The sequence below is a fragment of the Tachypleus tridentatus genome, chromosome 9 (assembly GCF_004210375.1).
Source record: "Tachypleus tridentatus isolate NWPU-2018 chromosome 9, ASM421037v1, whole genome shotgun sequence".
In the NCBI taxonomy this organism is placed as follows: Eukaryota; Metazoa; Arthropoda; class Merostomata; order Xiphosura; family Limulidae; genus Tachypleus; species Tachypleus tridentatus.
Window position 1 is genome coordinate 156,798,634 of NC_134833.1, and position 23,751 is coordinate 156,822,384.

Genomic DNA, 23,751 nt, shown 5'->3' on the forward strand with positions numbered 1-23,751 from the left:
AACTAACATAATGGCGCTTCAAGAAACTTAATATTTATAATATACGTTTAGAATATACTCGAAAAAAATTGAATGTAATTTTTTTAACTTTGTAGGCGTTTTACGCTCTTTAACGATTGCAGCAATATGTTAAATGAAGGCATTTCTACACATAAAAAACCCACGTTAAAAATGAAAACTGCAAGCTGTATTAGTCTTTTAAAATTGCAGACGTAAACACGAAACAAGTAGCAAACAACAATATGTAGTAGTGAGTGATGAATGAAATTCAATTAATAAAAAGAAAATCTGATGTATTTAAACTATAATCCATGGCACCCCTTTCACAGAACCCTTAGAATTTTTTTTAAAAATCGGCTACAGCGTTGACTCGTAAATTAGAAGAAGAAAAAAAGCTTTCAGAATTTATGTTCTGGTTGTGATGAATGGGCCTAATCAAAGTGTTAACTACTATTTCATTTATAATTTTGACAGTACTACTTCAGACAAGAAACTTTGAAATTTTAAAACTTACAAAACTAAATATAGTTTAGGGACAAAGAGTCAGCTCGAATTCAGATTTTCCTGAAAAAATATTTTCTATTTCAACTGGAACAACTACTGAAACCTGCCCTCAAGAGACAATCATTTTGTTTTCCATTATGTTTAGGAACACTTACACATCAAACACGTTCGCCTTTTCAGTCGTGGGGGCGTTACAATTATTACAGTCGATCCCACGATTCGTTGGTAAGAGAGTAGCCCAAGAATTGGCAGTGGATGGTGATGACTAGCTGCCTTCTCTCTAGTCTTACACTGTATAATTAATATATTATATATATTAATATAATTATATTAAATATATATTATATATATTAATTATATATAATGGGCGGCGAGCCCATATAACCTTCGTGTAGCTTTGCGTGAAAATCAAAGCAAACAAATACCTACACCCAGTGTGTAAAGCTGGTTATGGACTAAACCTAATGGTGCAAGGTATTGCTTCTGTATATGAACTACAGTAAAAAAAGTTGAAAAGAAAAAGACACATACTTTTACATAATAAACCCTAAATACAGTGAAACATTTCAGTCAGCCTCATAATGTTGACTAATAAGCATAGATTCACTATATCTCTAACTAAAAGAATTTAGTAACTTGAAAAGGCTGCAAAAGAATTTTGTGAAATTTCTTACAAAGTTCCTCAACTACTATAAGGCTTTCCCAATGATTTTATTTCATTTTTAACACTTACAATATACAATTAATAAAGACATACTGTGATACACACAAAAATATATATAATAATACAAAACAGACAATATAATGTTATATTTCTAATTTATTTCAAAAACAATAATTCAAGAAATTATATGTATACTGTGGTATTTTAAAGTCACACCAACCAATTACTAAACTGTAGTGCCTAAGAATAACTTAAAGAAATGAGATCACTGAACAGACTTAAGTTTAGCTCGAATTACGAATTTTCAAACACAGAATGCAAAGGAATGTCTATCCTATGTCAGAAAATGGTATATTAATTGTTAATATATTAGTATTCTTACCACAAGGATATCAAAACATAAGAAGTCAGTAAGTACATCCACTTAATACCGTCAATTGAGATTGTCATGATAAAATATGCTAACAAATAAACAACCAGTATCCTTTGAAACAAAGTAATAAAAATAAAAAAAACCATAAACAACGGAATGTATTATTTGAGCACGTTTAGGAATAAACAGTGTTTATAAAGCTTAAGTACTCAAAAATACATTGTTATTATCCACATAAAATAAATTTGTAGTTCTTTTCCTGAAAGGATTGTACTATTACTCATTTCATATAATAACTGCTAAGTCCCCAAACATTTATATACACTGCAATGAATATTACAAAAATATAGATTTTCGTTTTAATTTCTCCTCATTTTAACCTTAAACAGTGAGGACCATATAATATCTACTAATATACAGCAATTTGACTACAAGGAAAATTCTAATAAAAAATCTTTTGACATAACTTGGGCAGTGTCAAAATCAGTTTAAATCTTAATTAAATACAAGTCTTAATGTTTTAAAAAAACTATTATCAGATCATTGAATAACTACAGTAATCTACATATTATTTAGGCTGTTAGAAAAACATTAAAAGGAACGAAGGTGACCAAAAGTGGTGAGAAAAAAGAAAGATTTTGGACAATTCATTCCCGTTACAATCGATCAAGAAGACACCAATTGATAATTATTTAATCTTCCCAAATCTTGAAGGTGAGCCACAATAAGAAACCAGAATAAAAATGGTATTTGGAAGTTTCATGAATCTTCTAGGGTTAGATAACGACATAACATTAACTTTTTCTTTTGAAGAATTTTATGCTAAAAGCTAATAATTGGAAGAGTTCTCAGTAGAACAGTTGATAGTCACTTGAATTAACTTGAGAAGCCATTACAGCATCAATGTTACTTTAGTTGTTTATGTCCAGAAACATAATGAATTAATAAACCACTTGATAAAAATTCCTGGACAAAACAATCTCTGAATTAGAAATGGCTTGAGACCTTTTAGAATCAAAGACAGTTCTTTTGATAATGGAACATTCTTTAACTTCTATATATAAATGAAAATTATAAAACAAAAAATTAATTTGAGTATATTCAAACATTATAACAACATGGTTAAATTATTAACAATCATCACACATGTGAATATTAGTCCACTAACTCATGTAATGTTCACCTGATAATAGATGAATGCATTCTTTATATCATCATTCTAAACATGGAATGTTTATCATCAAAATACATTAAAAATAAAAACTGAAATTTAAATAATTTTAGGTAAAGCACAGTTATGGAATGTTAAGATAGAGGTCATATTTGATATATAACATTTTAAGCATAAACTGATTTTCGAATCTACAGGTTTCTTCCACAGAACAAACTAGATTATTATCACACATTAAAATGTTCACAGTGTTCTCAGAAATTCAATGAAATGAAGTTAATATAAAAGTGATCATTTGAATTTGTAAGTTTTAACATAGACAACAACATGACTAACCTATTTTAAAAAAATAAGTAGAAAATAACTTCATTGAAAATATAATGCTAATAGCTATGAATAACTATATCTTTTGTTGAGACACTACATTAGTCACTTAATGACATGTATATTATGTTGTTGGGAGCAGAAGTGTTAAGCACTTATTAGCCATAAATCTGGCAAAGTTTACACATAAAATTACCTGAGTTATTAGAATGATTTCTAAACAATAAATCTCGTATATGTATATTTATATAATTAGCTACCAGCCATAGTAAAAACACTAACAGTTTTTCAGACAATAATTTTGTTCACTATAGAGCATGATCTCTGATGCTAGGTAACAAATAGAGGGATGTAGTTGCTAAAATACTCCAAAACTAAGTTTCAGGATTTGAAATTCAGAAAAATATATTAGGTTTTTGAACATGAGTTGGTTAAACTGACATCACTTGTATAATAGGATTTCTGCTACGACTTCAGTACTGTAAAATCTAGAACTAAACCACAGAGAGCACCAAATACATGTTAAGGTTTAACAATCTAGAAATCTAATTTTTAGAAATAACTTATGGAACTGGGGAGAGTAAATATATATACACACATAATTACTTTACAGTAAACCTTGAATGTATCACTTGTTAGCAATGTGAAAAAATACCATAATAAAAATGTTATGAGGATCATGTCACAACTGTTTTCAACAAAGTAAGAAAAAAATACCTGTTATCATAAGTGGTACATTAAAATAAGTGTTTTTGTCATTCCTTTTACCACTTTCTACTGAGAATTAATTGTAAGCTCCACAAATTATTTTTCCACAATCAAACAAAAGTATCCTATTGTGAATTGACTTAAAATCACCAATCTTTTGCACTTAAGACTTACATTAATTAAATGGAACTTTAACCAATTAGGAAAGGCACACACTAATGCTAATAATCCATTTCATGAAGCTAATATAGCAGAGAAACTTAATGACTCTCATAAAGTTCTTACTGTTAATAAGTTAGTAAAAATAACTGGAATACTCAAGTCTGTGCAATATACTACAGAATTATACCAAAGCTTTGTAAAGATTAATATATGTATAGTCATAAAGGAAATTATTAAACATAGAAATATACAAGATAATAAATTTATATTTGAGTATTTCTAACATTTGATAAGAATAAAAAAACTAAGTTTCTTTCTTAAAGCTAGTGTAAGTTAATAAACACCATCATATCATGCAGATAATGCTTAAAACTTATAATTTTTAAAATCAAATATCAGTTAGCAATTCAAGTTTATTCTTCGCCATCAAGGTCATTAATATCTGCAGGACCAATGTCTTCCACATCTAGCTCATTTTCAAACATCCTCTGAAGTAAGTTTTCCACATTTTTATCTGTTGAAAACAAATAATAATGCAACTTTATAACAACAAGGAAATTAATTTCAGTACAAAAATTACAAACATCTAATTTCATGTAAAGATCTGTGATTACATAAGGGCTAAATAGCACTAAAATACTTTTATCATTGAAAGAAAGTGCAATGAATCCTAAAAATAAACTACATTTAACTTCTCCAAGTCATTTTGTTTATTTCTGAACTTCATGCTAAGCTACACAAGGACTATCTGCACTAGCCGTCCCTAATTTAGCAGTATAAGGTGAAAGGTAAAGGCAGCTAGTCGTTACCACCCACCACCAACACTTGGACTACTATTTTTACCAATGACTAGTGGGATTAACCATCACATTATAACACAGAAAGGGTAAGCACGTTTGATGTGAAAGGGATTTAAATCCGTGACCCTCAGACTATGAGTCAAGCATCTTAACCACCTGGCCATGCTGGGTCTCTTCAAGTCAATACTTACTGAAAAGTTAGTTGAAGTAATTTGTATATATCCTGTGTGATGATAGTTTGGGGTTTAAAATTTAGTTTGGAAATCTGAGAATAAGCAAAAGTTTTAGAATAAATATGGCATTATAACTCTAATTGAAAGAGAAAGTCACACGCTTAAAACAGCACTTTGAAAACATTGAAACTCTATCAAAAGCCTTAAATATTTTAGTCTTCCATGAGCATTTATTGTTAAGTAAAGAAATTAAAACAGTAGCTTCAAAACGTTGCTCATATTTTTTCTATGTTTTAATTTCATTTTAAAAGTAAATATTGAAATCAATTTATAATCTTCATTTCTCCTTATCAAAAAGTTTTTAGATTTTGTTTTTTTACCTTATATGATTCTCTGGATGTACAAATAATTAGAAGCAAATACTAAAGATACTCACAAGTTTTGTCTTGTTTTTAATTTCGCACAGACCTACACAAGGGCTATCTGCACTAGCCGTCCTTAATTTAGCAGCTTAAGACCAGAGGGAAGGCAGCTAGTGATCACCACCCACCGCCAACTCTTGGGCAAGTCTTTTACCAGTGAATAGTGACCATCACATTATAACATCCCCACAGCTGAAAGGGCGAGCACATTTGGTGCGACAGGGATTCAAACCTGTGACCCTCACATTAACGAGTCGAGTGCCTCAACCAACCTGGCCATGCTGGGCCTATACTCACAAGCTTGAAACAGGAAAATGTAAAGCCCTCAGGATGTGCTTCTATTTCATTCTGTCTTTTAAAATATGTTAATAATTCTCTAACTTTGGTACTGGATTATTTATAATAGACAGAAACAGCAACTTTTTTCTTTACAAGATCTGCTATACAGTCATTTCATTTGTTGCCAACAAATAGACATTTGGTCTCAACTTCGCTGTTTGGTGTCATTCTTTTCTGCTCTAAGCAGCTAATGGAATTTGTTTATCTATTTATGGCTCAGTTAGAAAGCCATTTAAATTGTAATAATTTGGAAAATTATATTCTAGTGTCCAATTAATTTTTTTCATTCTAAAATACACATCTGAAAGGGGCAATAATGGTTTTGTACAGAGTCAACATGATGCTAAAAATATACATTCTTGACTACAAATTATTAAAATGGACTTCAGTTTTTATGCAAGTCCAATATTTGAAATGGACTTCAATTTTTATTCCTGCCCAATATTTCTTTTTTCTAGTATATCTTTCATTTATTGTTAAATTTTTCATAACAAAAGCAACTCAAGTGTGAAAATCAGAAACTTATTACTTTAGATAAACTAGGTGTACCATGTGATTGTCAACATTTTCCTCACCAGAAATGTACTTCCAAGATATTTTTCAGTGTAACAGATTTAACTATCTTCTTTGCATGTCTGTCAAGAGAGATTTGCATGCCACTATCCTTGAACCAACTCCCACCTAATTTCATGTGATTAAACATGAATTACGCTACAGCATGATCAAGAACCTTCTACAAATTTAGAGAACAGGAGGGACATGCACAAAACCCATCCAATGGGGGCCTGATTATCTATTTGATAGCTCCGTAACTAAACAAAATTGAAGATTATAAAAATTATGGTTTGTTTGAGCAATAACAGTTTTATAATGGCTTGTTTACCTTAAAATTCAAACTTATTAAATGGGTGGTGGATAAAATAGAGAAGAGGGCGTACCCAGAGACAATGTGACATGGTAGGAAAATTTAAGATTTGTTAAAAATAGTATTTTTAAAATTAATATATGGATTATTAACTAAGAGTTTATGCTATACTAATTTGTGCAATATAAACAAAAAGCAGGTTAATACAATTTTGAATGTAAGTTAATAAAAACTTCATAACAAGCACAGTAAAGGGCATCTGGGCAGAGGGTTAAGTGATTTTAAGGCAGGCACTTAACTTACTTTTGGACAAATGAAACCTGACATTATTGTCCTCCAAGAAGCCAAGCTTAGCAGAAGCTCTTTTTGGTACAGAGTCACTGGTATCAACTTCCAAGAAGTGAGGATTATGGTCACTATCCACTTCCAGTTCTGTTTCGTTTTCTTCAACCAAATCCTGTTTGTCAGTTTTCGCTGAAACTCTAGACTGTCTTCTAAAAATAACAAAGGTTCATTAACTTAACAAACAGAACGTGTTTTCAATCAAACTGCTGGTTTTACTTAAAGTGAGAGATGATATTCTAATTCTATGCAATTTACTTTTGATGTAAAATGTTTACATTTTTATAAAAAGGAAGCTCTATTTTTAATTCACATATCTTTATTTAAAAAAAAATAGTTCCCCCAAAAAATATTTTTCTGTTGAATTTTAGATAAAACTACAAAACAGTTAATTTTGAAGTGACAGACTAAATCAACACTATCCACTGCCAATCATACTCAGATCATATAGTGAAATTTGAACACACCCATAGCTCCAAAATGTAAAGAACGTTTGCTTTTGTTTTATTTTTCAGTAACAAGGTGCAATACATGGAATCTCAATTCCATATTATATGCACTAAACAATGGGCTGAATTCAGCCCTTTGTTAAAAAACTTCACTTTTCTTGAAAAAATAAAAGGGTCTACAGAGTTCATTAATTTCCAGTTTTATAGCTACCTTCATATTTGTTAATAATACAAGCATTTCAAAGTTCATCTTTATTAGTATATGTGTTCTTTGTTTTTAAAACAAATATACAAAATCATTAGTAATTGGATTTAAAGTTCAAAATTAAAATCTCATTTGGAATTACTACTTTTAGCTTCTTAACGTTTGCATTCAGTCATAAGTATAAAGAACCAGTTACAGTCACCTAAAATATGTTTTAAGCTGAAAAACAAAATTAAAGTTGAAACAAATTAAAGTGTAAAACCATTAAAATATAACTTCTATGCACATTTAACAAATAAACCATTCCCACAAAAGAAAAACTGGCAAACATTCAATTGTTTCTTATTACTGACAATTACTACTTTTACAAATAAAAAATATTCAGATCAGACATAAAAGATAATTAAAGGAACTTGGAATTTATGTTAGCAAAACAGACACCTGCACAATGAAGCTGTTTTACCTTCCTAGCTGGAGACCCATTTCTTTGATCTTTTTTTCTAAGGCACTTTCCAGTCTGCTTTTGGAAAATGAGTATTCAAGAATAAAAGCTTCTAGTACAAATGCCGTAAAAATGCTAGGAAAAAAGAAAAAAGGAAATATATCTGATAATTTGTAAAGCTAATTAAAGATTTACGGAAGGTGTTAAGAGAAACATATACAGGTTACATTTGTAAACTTTCCAGTACTCTTTAGTTTAATTGAATGCACGTAAATTTATAATAAATTATTTCACAAATAATTTAATCATCTAATATATATATTTTGATTTTGCATATCAAGAATTCGAAAAAATCTTTGTTAAAACAAAATATGTAAACCTGTTTAGTTCAGGAACGTTTTGGTAGTTAATGGTTAAGAAAAAAATATGTTTTGGTAGCAAGTGGTTATCTATGTGGTGTTATCTTTTAGTGAAGAATTGGTAGAATCAACTTCAATAAAATTTGGTAATGGAGCTCAGGTGGGCCTTCTAGAGGTCATATTTAAATGGATAAATCATCAAATAAATAGTTTGAGTGTTGTAGTCACAGCAAAATATGTGAAGCCAATATAATCAAAGGTGATATTTAATGCTATCTTAACACTGGGTCCATTACATATGATAAACAGTTCACGTTCTACAGCTCAAAATAGTGGCTATGGAAGGCCCAAGCCCAATTCATGGTATCGTGTTAATCCTGGCATTGCCAGGTACATTTAACAGTACAATGATAATTCAGTCACTTCTACTTATTAAAGTAATTGCAAAACAATTGCATTGTCACAATTTAAGATTTCTGATTTAAGACTGCATTTAATTTTTTTATCACAGAATGTGGAAGAATGAACGTAAGATACCAAGCAAACTTACAAAATTAACAACTTATTAACATACTATGAAACAATGATTTTATTGAGTAAAAATTGAGTTCTTATTTTAAAATTCCCAATTTAATATTTATTGAACTTTGAAGAGAACTGTATCTAAGAAAATCTTTACATTTGTTTTAAATGGATGATATTCATTACACAACTTAAAAATCAGTTGTTGGTTAGAGACAAACTTTACAAAGATTTACATAAAAAATTATTTCTTTCTTTTTTTGATAAAGTGCAGTTATTTAAAAACTCCTAGCACAATTAAAGTTGCCATAAGCTTCAAAGAATTATGACAAATAAACATTACAGCTTTCACTCTACGAGATATATTAAAACATTTTTTATTTAACAAAATTAACTAAAAAATCTTACCACATCTACTTACTTTAGGACTATAATGACACATGTTAGATGAAACAAGAAAAAGTAAAGTCGTGCAAACTTGCCAGTCACTAACACAAACCCACTAGTCAGAAGTTTCTGAAGTCAAGAAAACTAAAAAAGTGATTTTACATCATTGTAAATTGTAGAATTCAAAATAAAATTTATCATAACCAAAAACTGTATAGACACACATTCATATGTATTAATTATGGTTAGAAAAAAATAATAGATAATACATCAAGAAATTTTATGATAAATGCACATTTTGGCCAAAATAAAAGGAGGCAGGTGAACCACAAATTTTTTAACAATTTAAAACAATAGGAGGTATACATTATGCTCTAGATTTATTATTTAAACAACTTCACTTTTCTTGTACGTGATGCTTTAAACAGTGTGAATTAAAGGTTTAAAAGAATCTACTAAGTTAACGATACATTTAACAAGAAAAGGATATCGTGCCACTGATTAACAACCATTAGTTCAAACAGGACTACCATGGAGTTCATTATGTTGTTAAAGTTGTTACTGCAATAATGACTGGTATAGAAACTGGTATTGTTAAGTTTTGGATTTCCACAATAGAGTAGAGATGGATCTAAGGTGGAATCATATCCAAAATACTGAATCTTCTCCTTGAAAATTTCCATACCAATGACAGCAAACATATAAAAAACAACCTAACAGTATTGGGAACAGATAAAAAAATGATTAAAACACCAGTTTAAGAACATCTTGTCCAATAAAAACTAACATTCAAACAACATTTCTTCTGTTAACTCCTTTCACATTTGTATCAAGCAAATATGGTTGTTTGTTTGTTGGTTGCATACAAAGCAACACAAAGGCTCTACTGTCTCTAATTTTAAAGCAATAGACTACACGAAAAGCAGCTTGCTAACACTATCAAATCTTGTACTGCTTTTTAACAATTCATAATGGGATTGATCACAACTTATAACACCAAGTGTTTGAAAAAGTAGATCTGGTGACCAATTTTGATCTCAGTACTTGCAGACTGTAAGCCAAGCACCCTAACCTTTAGGCCAATCTCATAAGTTATCTCTCAGATACGAATTTTAAACAGTAAGAATTGTTATTAGTTTCACTTACTTAAATGTATTTACTTAAATACATTCAACATATTAACTTTGAAATAAACACTAACATTAAAGAACATATCCTTAGTTATGTGAACTTGTTTCTCATAAATGTATTCTCTAAAAACAATTTTAAGAAAAGCGAAAGAATTATTTAAGTTATATAAATCCCAAAATAATCACTGTTCCCCAAATTGTCTAAAATGTAAAGTCAGAGGGAAAACAAAATTAATAAAAAAAACACATATATTTGATTTTTCATCATAAGTACCTTCAACTTAGAGAAAGTTAAATATTCCTTACATATACAAAACTTACTTATATACTTAAGTATTGGATTATATGTAGTACAAGATCATGTACTTATAAGTACTAAGAAATACAAAACTTTCATGCAAAAACAAATAAACTGAAATGAATTATATCTAGCTAAACACAATCAGGAAATCATAGTTACTAATACAAGAATTAGTTATTGACAGAGAAAAATCTGTGACTAAACACTTACAAAAAGAACACCTCCATACGTTAAAATGGAAGGTCCCAAGTTCATTATAGTCATCACGATAACTTGAAACCTGACATCAGGAAAAACATTCACATTTCACATGCAAACATAAGAAAAACAAACCAAAATCAATTAACAAAATGTCAACTGAAGTAAAATAAATGATAAGCAATACAAAAAAAACAACTCGTGATGTCAGAAACACACATAGGTTCAATAATTCTTGATACTATACAAAGTGATAAAAACTCTATAAGCCTTTTGAAAGCTCTTGGATTATAGGTTTTTATCATTTTGTAGGAAAAAGTTATAAGTTAAAGAATAAAACCTCTCATCATTTGATCCATCCAGTAATTTAAATGCACATAATAATTGTTGGAATAAAAGGAAAACAACCTTTATAAAAACTGTTTACAGCATTATAATAGTAAATGCATTATTTTTCATGTTCAAGTGACAGGATAAATGTATATATATTATATTATATTGGCCAGAAAAAGTTCTTAATCCATTTAGATTTCGAAATACAACAGCCAGCTTACCTTTCTATGCTACCAATGATTTTCACCAACCTCAAAACTCTCAATACCATAAGAATGTCCAAAGTTCGATTCTTTTCATCAGCTGAAAAAATGTACTAAAAGGTCTTTAAATGAAATGAGGTGTTTAAAAATATTAAAAGCCGAAACATAATAGTCTAATATTTTGTCAGATACTCTTACTCACTTACAAATCACTTTTCTGTAAATAAAATATAATTTAAGAACCAATAATAAAGCCAAACCTATTTGTTCCACATTTTAAGGCCTGTGGCCAAGAAAAAATAAGATATTTCACTAAACTTTGACAAAAAAACACTACTAAACACACAATCACGAGAGCATGATATTAATTATTAGTAAAATGTTTAGCTATATTAGTTGAACTGATTTCAGTACAACTATCAGATTTTCAATCAGATGTAAAGAAGTGTGGAAACAATAGTAACTGTCAGAGTATGTGATGTGTGTGTTTTCTTATATCAAAGCCACATCAGGCTATCTGCTGAGCCTACTGAGAGGAATTGAACCCCTGATTTTAGTATTGTAAATCCATAGACTTACTGCTGTACTAACAGGGAACAGAGTGTGTGATAGATACAAAAAATGAAAGAAGGGACATGGTATTTACCATGTTGAATACCTCTATGACTGAAATGTCACTGGTACAGCTGCTAGCTGAAACAGTACATGAAGTTCAGGAGTCAGTTATAGAACAAATTCAACAAGAAAAACTTACTTTGTTGCTTGAGAATGATGACTGAATTATATTTTATTGATACATTTTAGAAACTCTGACAAAAAAATCTTCAAAATTTTCAAAACACATAATGATATTAAAAATTAATTTCGTACTCTGAACCCAACAATGAACTGTAGAAACTTTGTTTTCTTTGCTTATAAACTTCAATAATAATAATAAAAAAAGGCATGGTCACATCAGGACCAGGGATTTTGTGGTGCCAGGTCTAATAAAAGTATAACAGCAGCAGCATCATTTGAAACAGTACAGCTTAAGATGTATACTGGCACTATACTGAAACATAAACAATTAAATTGCATGTTGTACTTGAAATACCTTTCTTTTCCCAACATAAATAACAAATTTTGTGTAAGTCACTACTACTCAATGAGAAAAGTACTAAAGGTTGTTCTTTACTGGAAATTTTTAAAGCAACATTTTACAGAATGTGAATTACTTTAGTTTTTCTTCTAATATATAAAAAACATTTTCTGTAAAGAGAACTAATTATCTAAATTAATTACATTAAAAACAACTCAAACTAGTATGCACGTGTTTTTGTATAAAAACAAATTAACTTCTATTGCGTGATCTAGACAGTGTCTAAGAACTTGATCGAGATCAGTAAAACTGTCAGCAGATACTGTTGGTATCAATAACAACCCATCCGTTAACATTATCAAAAATACACACTGCATTCTGCAAAAGCTGTTTATTATTTTTCCACTTTAAAAAAGGAAGCAACCAATTACAGCCACTGTACTGAAGTTCTATTATCTCTGAATCTATCTACAATTGAACTGAAGTAAGAGTTGCCAACTTCTAAATAAAATTGGTAAAGAAATGTATACAAGAGTGATGACTTTTAACAAAAACTAGTTTTAAAAACATTATGTAACAAAATTTTTACTTTTTCTTGTTCCTGGGCAGAAAGTGTTATTTCCCAATTGCTTATGCCTAAAGTAAATGGAAAAGGTCTATTTTTGTCTTCAAAGTTTGCTTTTGTGACATGGGAGTGTATAACAAAAACATGATGGGAGACTATATTTGGGGGCTGATATGTTAATGTGATTTACGTTACAGTCGCAAATCTTGAAAAACTACTCACTTCTAAACGTTTTTGTTCATTTCTATATAACTTCAGTATAAATAAATGTAAATCTTGATTTGTATGTTGTTTTATTAAGACTTTATGTAAAAGAAAATGTGCAAGTATGCCCATTTTTACACATAAAATAGGTTAATTTCTAAAATTCATTATCCAGGACACAAAAGTAAAATCTGAAGGGAATAATGATCATTTTCTGTACTTTTACAACATAAGCAATTAAGAAATAACACATACTATCTAGAAACAAAATTTGTGTAACATAATGTAATCAATCAATTAGAGCACAGAGTTCAAACATAACTAGAGAGCAAGGTTCAAATAAGGATTTACACAGAAGTACAAAAAATATGAAAGAAAATTAGCTTTTGAACTTAAAATTGCTCAAAATTTGAAATAAACCATAATAACTCATGCTATTGGAATAATTGGATGGCTTCTGAAAACTATAATTTCCTTTTGAAAGTGCAAAATAATGTATATTTGTTGATTCAAAATTGAGTGGAAAATAACTGTAATGTCCTGAGAAAAGGTCTCAGAATATTATTTGCTTATGCACATATTTATTCTATGGAAACTTTATCAATTTTTTTTCATTAGAAAAACATGAATTTCATGGAAGGAAACATGACTCAGAAGACTAAATTATCCTTTGATCTGCTGCATCAGACAACTTTGACTGAGTTACAAAATCACAATCGTTGATTGGAAGAGTGGAACAAGTAAGTATTGATTTCTAGCTACTTGTGTATAACGTTAAACACACAGCACTGATTTTTCACAATTAAAAAATTCCTAATTTAGACCAATCATTTACTCTCTAGTAGAAGATGTTTTGATAAAAAGTTCAGAAAGCTTCAATCTCCAGATATTTATAAAAGAAGTTTGTTGTTTTTAATTTTAACCAATGTTTTGCCCTTGTAGCTTCGTTAGGGTTAATTCATACAATTTTTGATATTAGAATATCAAATTTTGAAAAAAAATAAAAAATAAAGTTTTTTGAAAATATACTGTTACAAAATAAACCCTCAGCAGTTGAAACTATAGTTGTGATTAATCTAACAAATGTGTGTGTAAAAAGTCCATTTCTTCAGGTGGTTTCTATTAACAAAAGAAAGGGTTAGCAATGGGATCTCCCTTTTCACCATTGTTTTCTTCACCTATATATGGATGAATCTGAAATAAAAGCTACAAGTGATGGAAAATGTAAATCTGATATTTGAATAAAATACATATGTGACATTCCTGGTGTGGAGATATGGCATTAACAGTTATCTTGCATTTGGAAAAGGATATAATCTAATACACAATTCACCTACGAAACTGATACCAATAACAGTTTGTCTTTTCCAGATTTATTGGTAAAATGGAATTAATAAAGTTATTTAGAAACAACTTTTTATTGGAAATCTTTTTTACTTTTTATGCCACTTCACTATGAATCATTAATACTGAAATGCAAAAAAATGACAGTTTTACACTTGTGTGAATAGAATTTTAAGATATTGTTTGAAACAAGAGAACTTTAAAAATAAATTGCTACAAACATACAGCAGTTGAAAGATTTAACTTGAATTTTACATATTTAGAAGTTAAAAATTTTTTAACGTGGTAATAATGAATCAAGGTCTTACCTTAAAATCTAGTTACGATAAGATTAAAAGGAATATTAAATTCTGCCATACACTGCAAGCTCAACTAATAGTTTACTTAAAAAGTTTAAAAACATCAAACCCATAGTTAAACCCATAAATAAGGTATAATAAACTTTAATATGAGAGTTTATGAAAAAAATATGCAATTAGTGGAAAAGCTTTAATTTGTAAAATTAAATGTGAACATGAAAGTGTTGATAGTGGACAGACAAAATGTAATTTAAAATATTGTTTGGCAGAAAATAAGGTATGTGTAAGAAATAAGAAGCCTGAATATTCAATTATAGTAGAACATGTGCAAAAACATGAGATATTATGAGAAAAATAGTAATATTGGTTCAACCAAAGGTATTAGAGCCAATAATGCTTTGAATCTTGAGTAATAAATAGAGACAAAGGTCCAGTGCATATCTGTGTAAAAATATGACAGGCATAGCTTTAAGAATTATGAAGAAATAGTAAACCTACAATGCAGATCACATGACCTGGTAACAAAGATATAAATATGACACTTTGTATCTTGCAGTTTCTGTCCTGGTAATGATGACTGAAATATCAAAACATAAATTCAACTTTTTTTACATGCCACAGATTGGCCTGAATTAAACACATTTTTAAATTTGTATATATTTTTATGTTTGTTATTTATTACTCTAAGAAAGCAAATATTAAAGAGGGCCTCATATAGTAACAAATAAAACAACTTGATACGGTCCCTTGCTCATCACTTTATGTGTTTGAAAAACATATTTAAAAAGTTTTAATACATTAAAACATGATTCTAATGGTTATAAAATATTTAAAAAATCATACTGATAGTCAATTTATACAAGGTTTATACATATTTATACAAGGTTAAAATCACCATTTTATGCAATAAGAATTATTTGTGGAATTATAATAAGAATTAATTATAATAATAAACGTTTAAGGTCAGAATGATTTAGAAAAAAATTTTTTTATAATAATGTGTCTGTGTATGTTTTCATATAGCAAAGTCACATCGGGCTATCTGCTGAGTGCACTAAGGGGAATCGAACCTTTGATTTTAATGTTGTAAATCCGTAGAGTTACAGCTGTACCAGCAGGGGACTTCTTATAATAAACAGCAGTGCCTAGAATAATATAAACTGTATGCAAATTAACATCAATGTTTCTCCAATAACAAATATGACATGCATACAATTATTGGATACACAAACTGTGGCTTAGTACACTAGTTATATAGTCCAAGTAAACCAACAAAAAATTAATAAGAAATAAAAACTTCATCTCGTGGTTAAGGACAAAGCTATTGAATGGGCAATCAGTGCTGTGCCAACAAGGGGTACATTTAGCATGAAAAGACTACAAATTTGCCATTGAGGGGCCAACTAGTTCTTGACACTTGAGCATAAAATGAAAAATGTTTAATGAAGTCTAGTATTTTTAACATCCTAGAACAGCATGCCACAACTGTCAACATACAGCCAGCTTAATTACTCGTTATTATCAGTTGAACAGCATGCCACAACTGTCAACATACAGCCAGCTTAATTACTCGTTATTATCAGTTGAACAGCATGCCACAACTGTCAACATACAGCCAGCTTAATTACTCGTTATTATCAGTTGAACAGCATGCCACAACTGTCAACATACAGCCAGCTTAATTACTCGTTATTATCAGTTGATAAGTTCTGGTAAGTCACGTGATACTTAATAACATTCTATTGTTTTCACCGAGTAAACTCTGGTCCTGCATCACCCTGTACAAAAACAAGTTTTAATAACATTCTATTGTTTTCACCGAGTAAACTCTGGTCCTGCATCACCCTGTACAAAAACAAGTTTTAATAACATTCTATTGTTTTCACCGAGTAAACTCTGGTCCTGCATCACCCTGTACAAAACAAGTTTTAATAACATTCTATTGTTTTCACCGAGTAAACTCTGGTCCTGCATCACCCTGTACAAAAACAAGTTTTAATAACATTCTATTGTTTTCACCGAGTAAACTCTGGTCCTGCATCACCCTGTACAAAAACAAGTTTTAATAACATTCTATTGTTTTCACCGAGTAAACTCTGGTCCTGCATCACCCTGTACAAAAACAAGTTTTAATAACATTCTATTGTTTTCACCGAGTAAACTCTGGTCCTGCATCACCCTGTACAAAAACAAGTTTTAATAACATTCTATTGTTTTCACCGAGTAAACTCTGGTCCTGCATCACCCTGTACAAAAACAAGTTTTAATAACATTCTATTGTTTTCACCGAGTAAACTCTGGTCCTGCATCACCCTGTACAAAAAACAAGTTTTAATAACATTCTATTGTTTTCACCGAGTAAACTCTGGTCCTGCATCACCCTGTACAAAACAAGTTTTAATAACATTCTATTGTTTTCACCGAGTAAACTCTGGTCCTGCATCACCCTGTACAAAAAAACAAGTTTTAATAACATTCTATTGTTTTCACCGAGTAAACTCTGGTCCTGTATCACCCTGTACAAAAACAAGTTTTAATAACATTCTATTGTTTTCACCGAGTAAACTCTGGTCCTGCATCACCCTGTACAAAAACAAGTTTTAATAACATTCTATTGTTTTCACCGAGTAAACTCTGGTCCTGCATCACCCTGTACAAAACAAGTTTTAATAACATTCTATTGTTTTCACCGAGTAAACTCTGGTCCTGCATCACCCTGTACAAAACAAGTTTTAATAACATTCTATTGTTTTCACCGAGTAAACTCTGGTCCTGCATCACCCTGTACAAAAACAAGTTTTAATAACATTCTATTGTTTTCACCGAGTAAACTCTGGTCCTGCATCACCCTGTACAAAACAAGTTTTAATAACATTCTATTGTTTTCACCGAGTAAACTCTGGCCCTGCATCACCCTGTACAAAACAAGTTTTAATAACATTCTATTGTTTTCACCGAGTAAACTCTGGTCCTGCATCACCCTGTACAAAACAAGTTTTAATAACATTCTATTGTTTTCACCGAGTAAACTCTGGTCCTGTATCACCCTGTACAAAAAACAAGTTTTAATAACATTCTATTGTTTTCACCGAGTAAACTCTGGTCCTGCATCACCCTGTACAAAAAACAAGTTTTAATAACATTCTATTGTTTTCACCGAGTAAACTCTGGTCCTGTATCACCCTGTACAAAAACAAGTTTTAATAACATTCTATTGTTTTCACCGAGTAAACTCTGGTCCTGTATCACCCTGTACAAAAACAAGTTTTAATAACATTCTATTGTTTTCACCGAGTAAACTCTGGTCCTGCATCACCCTGTACAAAAACAAGTTTTAATAACATTCTATTGTTTTCACCGAGTAAACTCTGGTCCTGCATCACCCTGTACAAAAAACAAGTTTTAATAACATTCTATTGTTTTCACCGAGTAAACTCTGGTCCTGCATCACCCTGTACAAAAACAAGTTTTAATAACATTCTATTGTTTTCACCGAGTAAACTCTGGTCCTGCATCACCCTGTACAAAAACAAGTTTTAATAACATTCTATTGTTTTCACCGAGTAAACTCTGGTCCTGCATCACCCTGTACAAAAAACAAGTTTTAATAACATTCTATTGTTTTCACCGAGTAAACTCTGGTCCTGCATCACCCTGTACAAAAAACAAGTTTTAATAACATTCTATTGTTTTCACCGAGTAAACTCTGGTCCTGTATCACCCTGTACAAAAACAAGTTTTAATAACATTCTATTGTTTTCACCGAGTAAACTCTGGTCCTGCATCACCCTGTACAAAAACAAGTTTTAATAACATTCTATTGTTTTCACCGAGTAAACTCTGGTCCTGCATCACCCTGTACAAAAAACAAGTTTTAATAACATTCTATTGTTTTCACCGAGTAAACTCTGGTCCTGCATCACCCTGTACAAAACAAGTTTTAATAACATTCTATTGTTTTCACCGAGTAAACTCTGGTCCTGCATCACCCTGTACAAAAAACAAGTTTTAATAACATTCTATTGTTTTCACCGAGTAAACTCTGGTCCTGCATCACCCTGTACAAAAAACAAGTTTTAATAACATTCTATTGTTTTCACCGAGTAAACTCTGGCCCTGCATCACCCTGTACAAAAACAAGTTTTAATAACATTCTATTGTTTTCACCGAGTAAACTCTGGTCCTGCATCACCCTGTACAAAAAACAAGTTTTAATAACATTCTATTGTTTTCACCGAGTAAACTCTGGTCCTGTATCACCCTGTACAAAACAAGTTTTAATAACATTCTATTGTTTTCACCGAGTAAACTCTGGTCCTGCATCACCCTGTACAAAACAAGTTTTAATAACATTCTATTGTTTTCACCGAGTAAACTCTGGTCCTGTATCACCCTGTACAAAAAACAAGTTTTAATAACATTCTATTGTTTTCACCGAGTAAACTCTGGTCCTGTATCACCCTGTACAAAACAAGTTTTAATAACATTCTATTGTTTTCACCGAGTAAACTCTGGTCCTGCATCACCCTGTACAAAAACAAGTTTTAATAACATTCTATTGTTTTCACCGAGTAAACTCTGGTCCTGCATCACCCTGTACAAAACAAGTTTTAATAACATTCTATTGTTTTCACCGAGTAAACTCTGGCCCTGCATCACCCTGTACAAAACAAGTTTTAATAACATTCTATTGTTTTCACCGAGTAAACTCTGGTCCTGCATCACCCTGTACAAAAAACAAGTTTTAATAACATTCTATTGTTTTCACCGAGTAAACTCTGGTCCTGCATCACCCTGTACAAAACAAGTTTTAATAACATTCTATTGTTTTCACCGAGTAAACTCTGGCCCTGCATCACCCTGTACAAAAAACAAGTTTTAATAACATTCTATTGTTTTCACCGAGTAAACTCTGGCCCTGCATCACCCTGTACAAAAAACAAGTTTTAATAACATTCTATTGTTTTCACCGAGTAAACTCTGGTCCTGCATCACCCTGTACAAAAACAAGTTTTAATAACATTCTATTGTTTTCACCGAGTAAACTCTGGTCCTGCATCACCCTGTACAAAAACAAGTTTTAATAACATTCTATTGTTTTCACCGAGTAAACTCTGGCCCTGCATCACCCTGTACAAAAACAAGTTTTAATAACATTCTATTGTTTTCACCGAGTAAACTCTGGTCCTGCATCACCCTGTACAAAAACAAGTTTTAATAACATTCTATTGTTTTCACCGAGTAAACTCTGGTCCTGCATCACCCTGTACAAAAACAAGTTTTAATAACATTCTATTGTTTTCACCGAGTAAACTCTGGTCCTGCATCACCCTGTACAAAAAACAAGTTTTAATAACATTCTATTGTTTTCACCGAGTAAACTCTGGTCCTGCATCACCCTGTACAAAAAACAAGTTTTAATAACATTCTATTGTTTTCACCGAGTAAACTCTGGCCCTGCATCACCCTGTACAAAAAACAAGTTTTAATAACATTCTATTGTTTTCACCGAGTAAACTCTGGCCCTGCATCACCCTGTACAAAAAAACAAGTTTTAATAACATTCTATTGTTTTCACCGAGTAAACTCTGGCCCTGCATCACCCTGTACAAAACAAGTTTTAATAACATTCTATTGTTTTCACCGAGTAAACTCTGGTCCTGCATCACCCTGTACAAAAAACAAGTTTTAATAACATTCTATTGTTTTCACCGAGTAAACTCTGGCCCTGCATCACCCTGTACAAAAACAAGTTTTAATAACATTCTATTGTTTTCACCGAGTAAACTCTGGTCCTGCATCACCCTGTACAAAAACAAGTTTTAATAACATTCTATTGTTTTCACCGAGTAAACTCTGGTCCTGCATCACCCTGTACAAAAACAAGTTTTAAGAAACAACTTAATACACTTTACCACTTAGAATATCAAAGTTTTATTTGGAACACACCTGAATCACCCATGGCTGTCTCAATGATAGTAGCAACCATAGCAGAGCCAATGATTAAAAAGTCAAACCTATAAATGGAAAACAAAAAACTAAATACACAGCTAAATCCATATCAGTTATAAAACACAGTTTCTCATTCAGTAAACATTCACAGCATAGGACAGAACATCTATATCACAAAAATATGAGTTATAATAATACTATCAATTGAAGCTAATAAAGACACAAGTCATAATGTTACTAAAAGGAAGACAGTCATAACCCAGTAGCTAATTGTATTGATACAGTCACAAAACATAACCTGACTAGGTATTTGTACTAATACAGTCTCAAATCAAAACCTGACTAGCTAATTGTACTGACAGTTACAAGTCATAACCTTACTAGAAAGTTGTACTGATACAGTCAAAAGTCATAACCTGACTAGATAATTGTACTGATATAGTCACAAGTTATAACCTGACTAGCTAATTGTACTGTTAAAGTCACAAGTCATAACCTGATTAGATAATTGTACTGATCCAGTCACAAGTCATATCCTTACAAGGTAAAAGTACTGATACAGTTACAAGTCATAACCTGACTAGGCAGTTGTACTGATACAGTCACAAGTCATATCCTTACTAGCTAACTGTACTGGTACAGTCACAAGTCATAACCTTACTATGTATTTGTACTGATACAGTCACAAGTCATAACCTTACTAGATAGTTGCACTGATACAAGTCACAAGTCAACACCTTACTAGGTAGTTGTACTGATAAATTCACAAATTATAACCTTACTAGTTAACTGTACTGATACAGTTACAAGTCATAACCTGACTAGGTAAAAGTACTGATACAGTCACAAGTCATAACTTTACTAGGTATTTGTACTGATACAGTTACAAGTCATAACCTTACTAGCTAACTGTACTGATACAGGCACAACTCACAACCTGAGTAGGTAAAACTAGTGATACAGTCTCAAGTCGTAACCTAACTAGCTAATTCTTCTGATAGAATACAAACTATCATCTTACTACCCAAAAACACAATACCAGTTTTAAATCAAAATCTGGAAGCATGGATAGTGACAAGTTGTTCTATTTAAACAAATTGTTACCTTTACCACATATTTTCAGTAAACCTCAAACATAATTTATTGACATTAAGATTTTACTAACACTTACCTGAATACTTTGCATACAGTCAAAAAATACTTAACTTTAATCTAATTGGAAAGAACTTCATGTTTTCCCACAAATTTCTCCATGATTGTATCAAAAACATAACTATGTTGAAACCATTGTATGCATTGACATGAAACTGAATATATACTCACCAGTTCCAAAATTTTTTAAAAAACTCTTTAATTCCAAATGTGTATATCTTTAGGAGGATTTCCAAGGTGAAGAAAACCAAAAAGAACCACTCAGCATCATTAACGTCACAAGCAATAAGCACAGCATTTATCAGAATCATCAAATCAAAGAAGTATCTGAAATACCTGCAGAAAACATAACACTATTGGTATATAACTTGAAGAGAACGATTATGTAATTATTTAAATACTGCTTTAAAAATATACACAACTTTTAACATTTATTCAAAACTTAGTGCAAGAGCAAGTGTTACAAATAGTCTAGAGTAAATATTTAAATAAATACTGTAATACTGATCTTACAGTAGGAGAAAGGTCAGTTTTAATATTACTTAATATAGACAGCAATAATCTACAATAATAATTTTATTATCTCAACACATTCTACTGATTTTACAATGGGGAAAATGTCAATCAATTTTAATGTCACTTAATATAGACAGCAATAATCTACAATAATAATTTTATTATCTCAACACATTCTACTGATTTTACAATGGGGAAAATGTCAATCAATTTTAATGTCACTTAATATAGACAGCAATAATCTACAATAATAATTTTGTTATTTCAACACACAACCACATACTGGTATATGCTGAGGATTCAACAATCTATTGAAATTCTTTTATGTCTTACAAGGATTATATTTATCTCCCTTGTTTGTTTGTACAAAACCGCGTGTGGTCATAACATCCCTTCCCTCTAACTACCATAGTACTCAGTATTTCCACCTGCAAATAAACAAATTTCTCTACTTTAAGAGCCTATGTTTATGTCTTTATCTACAAGGTAATGTATGGAACTTTCCACAGTAATCAGTTTCAATAACTGGTTAAGCTTATATATATTTAAAAACGGTTGGTTTGGGTTGAGAAAATTTTTATTTAGAGGAGTGAAGGTTGAAACATTGTTCGCTCCTCTACATAAAAATTTTCTCAACCCAAGCCAGCTATTTTTAAATATATATTTCTCTACAAGTGAGTTTTCTCATCATCACGGATTACTGGTTCAGCTTATTGTTAAAGGTTGCTCAAATTTAAATAAACATTACTCATCAAGACCAGAGGTGAATTTGGTACCAAGAGACCAAAAATGTGAGTAAAAAAATTCATTCTTTGATGTGTCATATAAACTTAAATTATTCAAAAAATTATCAAGTCAGAGAATAACTGGAATGAAACTATATTAACTTAGGACTAAAACATGAGTCAATCTGTTTTATTGTGTATGTTAAGATTAATTTTAAATTCCTGTACAGGTTCAATGGAAAGGTTACTTACTTTTGGGCAACCAATCTTCGCAATAATTTTGAAGGTTTCGAGTTGTAAACTTTTGGTAAAAATTTGGCAATAAAGAACTTTCTGTCCTGTACTTCAGATACAGAAACATTTAGAAGGTCGGCTAGCTGAAGAAAGTCTGATTTTTCTGTAAAAATTACAAACGACAACTTTTAATTATACATGTCACAAAGGAATAAAGTTGTCAACATGATAAATATAAAAATAAATCAAAGTGCACATATTAAACACTTGTATCATCTAATAAATAATACACAATAATAATACAAT

General features: G+C 30.7%; 1 protein-coding gene across 1 annotated transcript in view; it reads right to left on the reverse strand.

The window, feature by feature from the left end:
* Positions 1 to 1,197: 1,197 nt before the first annotated feature.
* Positions 1,198 to 23,751, reverse strand: part of LOC143226744 (uncharacterized) — a 37,806-nt gene continuing 15,252 nt past the window's right edge. The window contains exons 10-19 of the mRNA XM_076458114.1: positions 23,464 to 23,608; positions 22,142 to 22,306; positions 20,816 to 20,883; positions 11,395 to 11,476; positions 10,853 to 10,922; positions 9,702 to 9,924; positions 9,246 to 9,336; positions 7,965 to 8,078; positions 6,809 to 6,999; positions 1,198 to 4,420 (exon numbers count right to left, since the gene is read on the reverse strand). Coding sequence (XP_076314229.1) covers positions 4,320 to 4,420; positions 6,809 to 6,999; positions 7,965 to 8,078; positions 9,246 to 9,336; positions 9,702 to 9,924; positions 10,853 to 10,922; positions 11,395 to 11,476; positions 20,816 to 20,883; positions 22,142 to 22,306; positions 23,464 to 23,608 — 1,250 coding nt within the window. The 3' untranslated portion in view covers positions 1,198 to 4,319. The remainder of the gene's footprint in view (positions 4,421 to 6,808; positions 7,000 to 7,964; positions 8,079 to 9,245; positions 9,337 to 9,701; positions 9,925 to 10,852; positions 10,923 to 11,394; positions 11,477 to 20,815; positions 20,884 to 22,141; positions 22,307 to 23,463; positions 23,609 to 23,751) is intronic.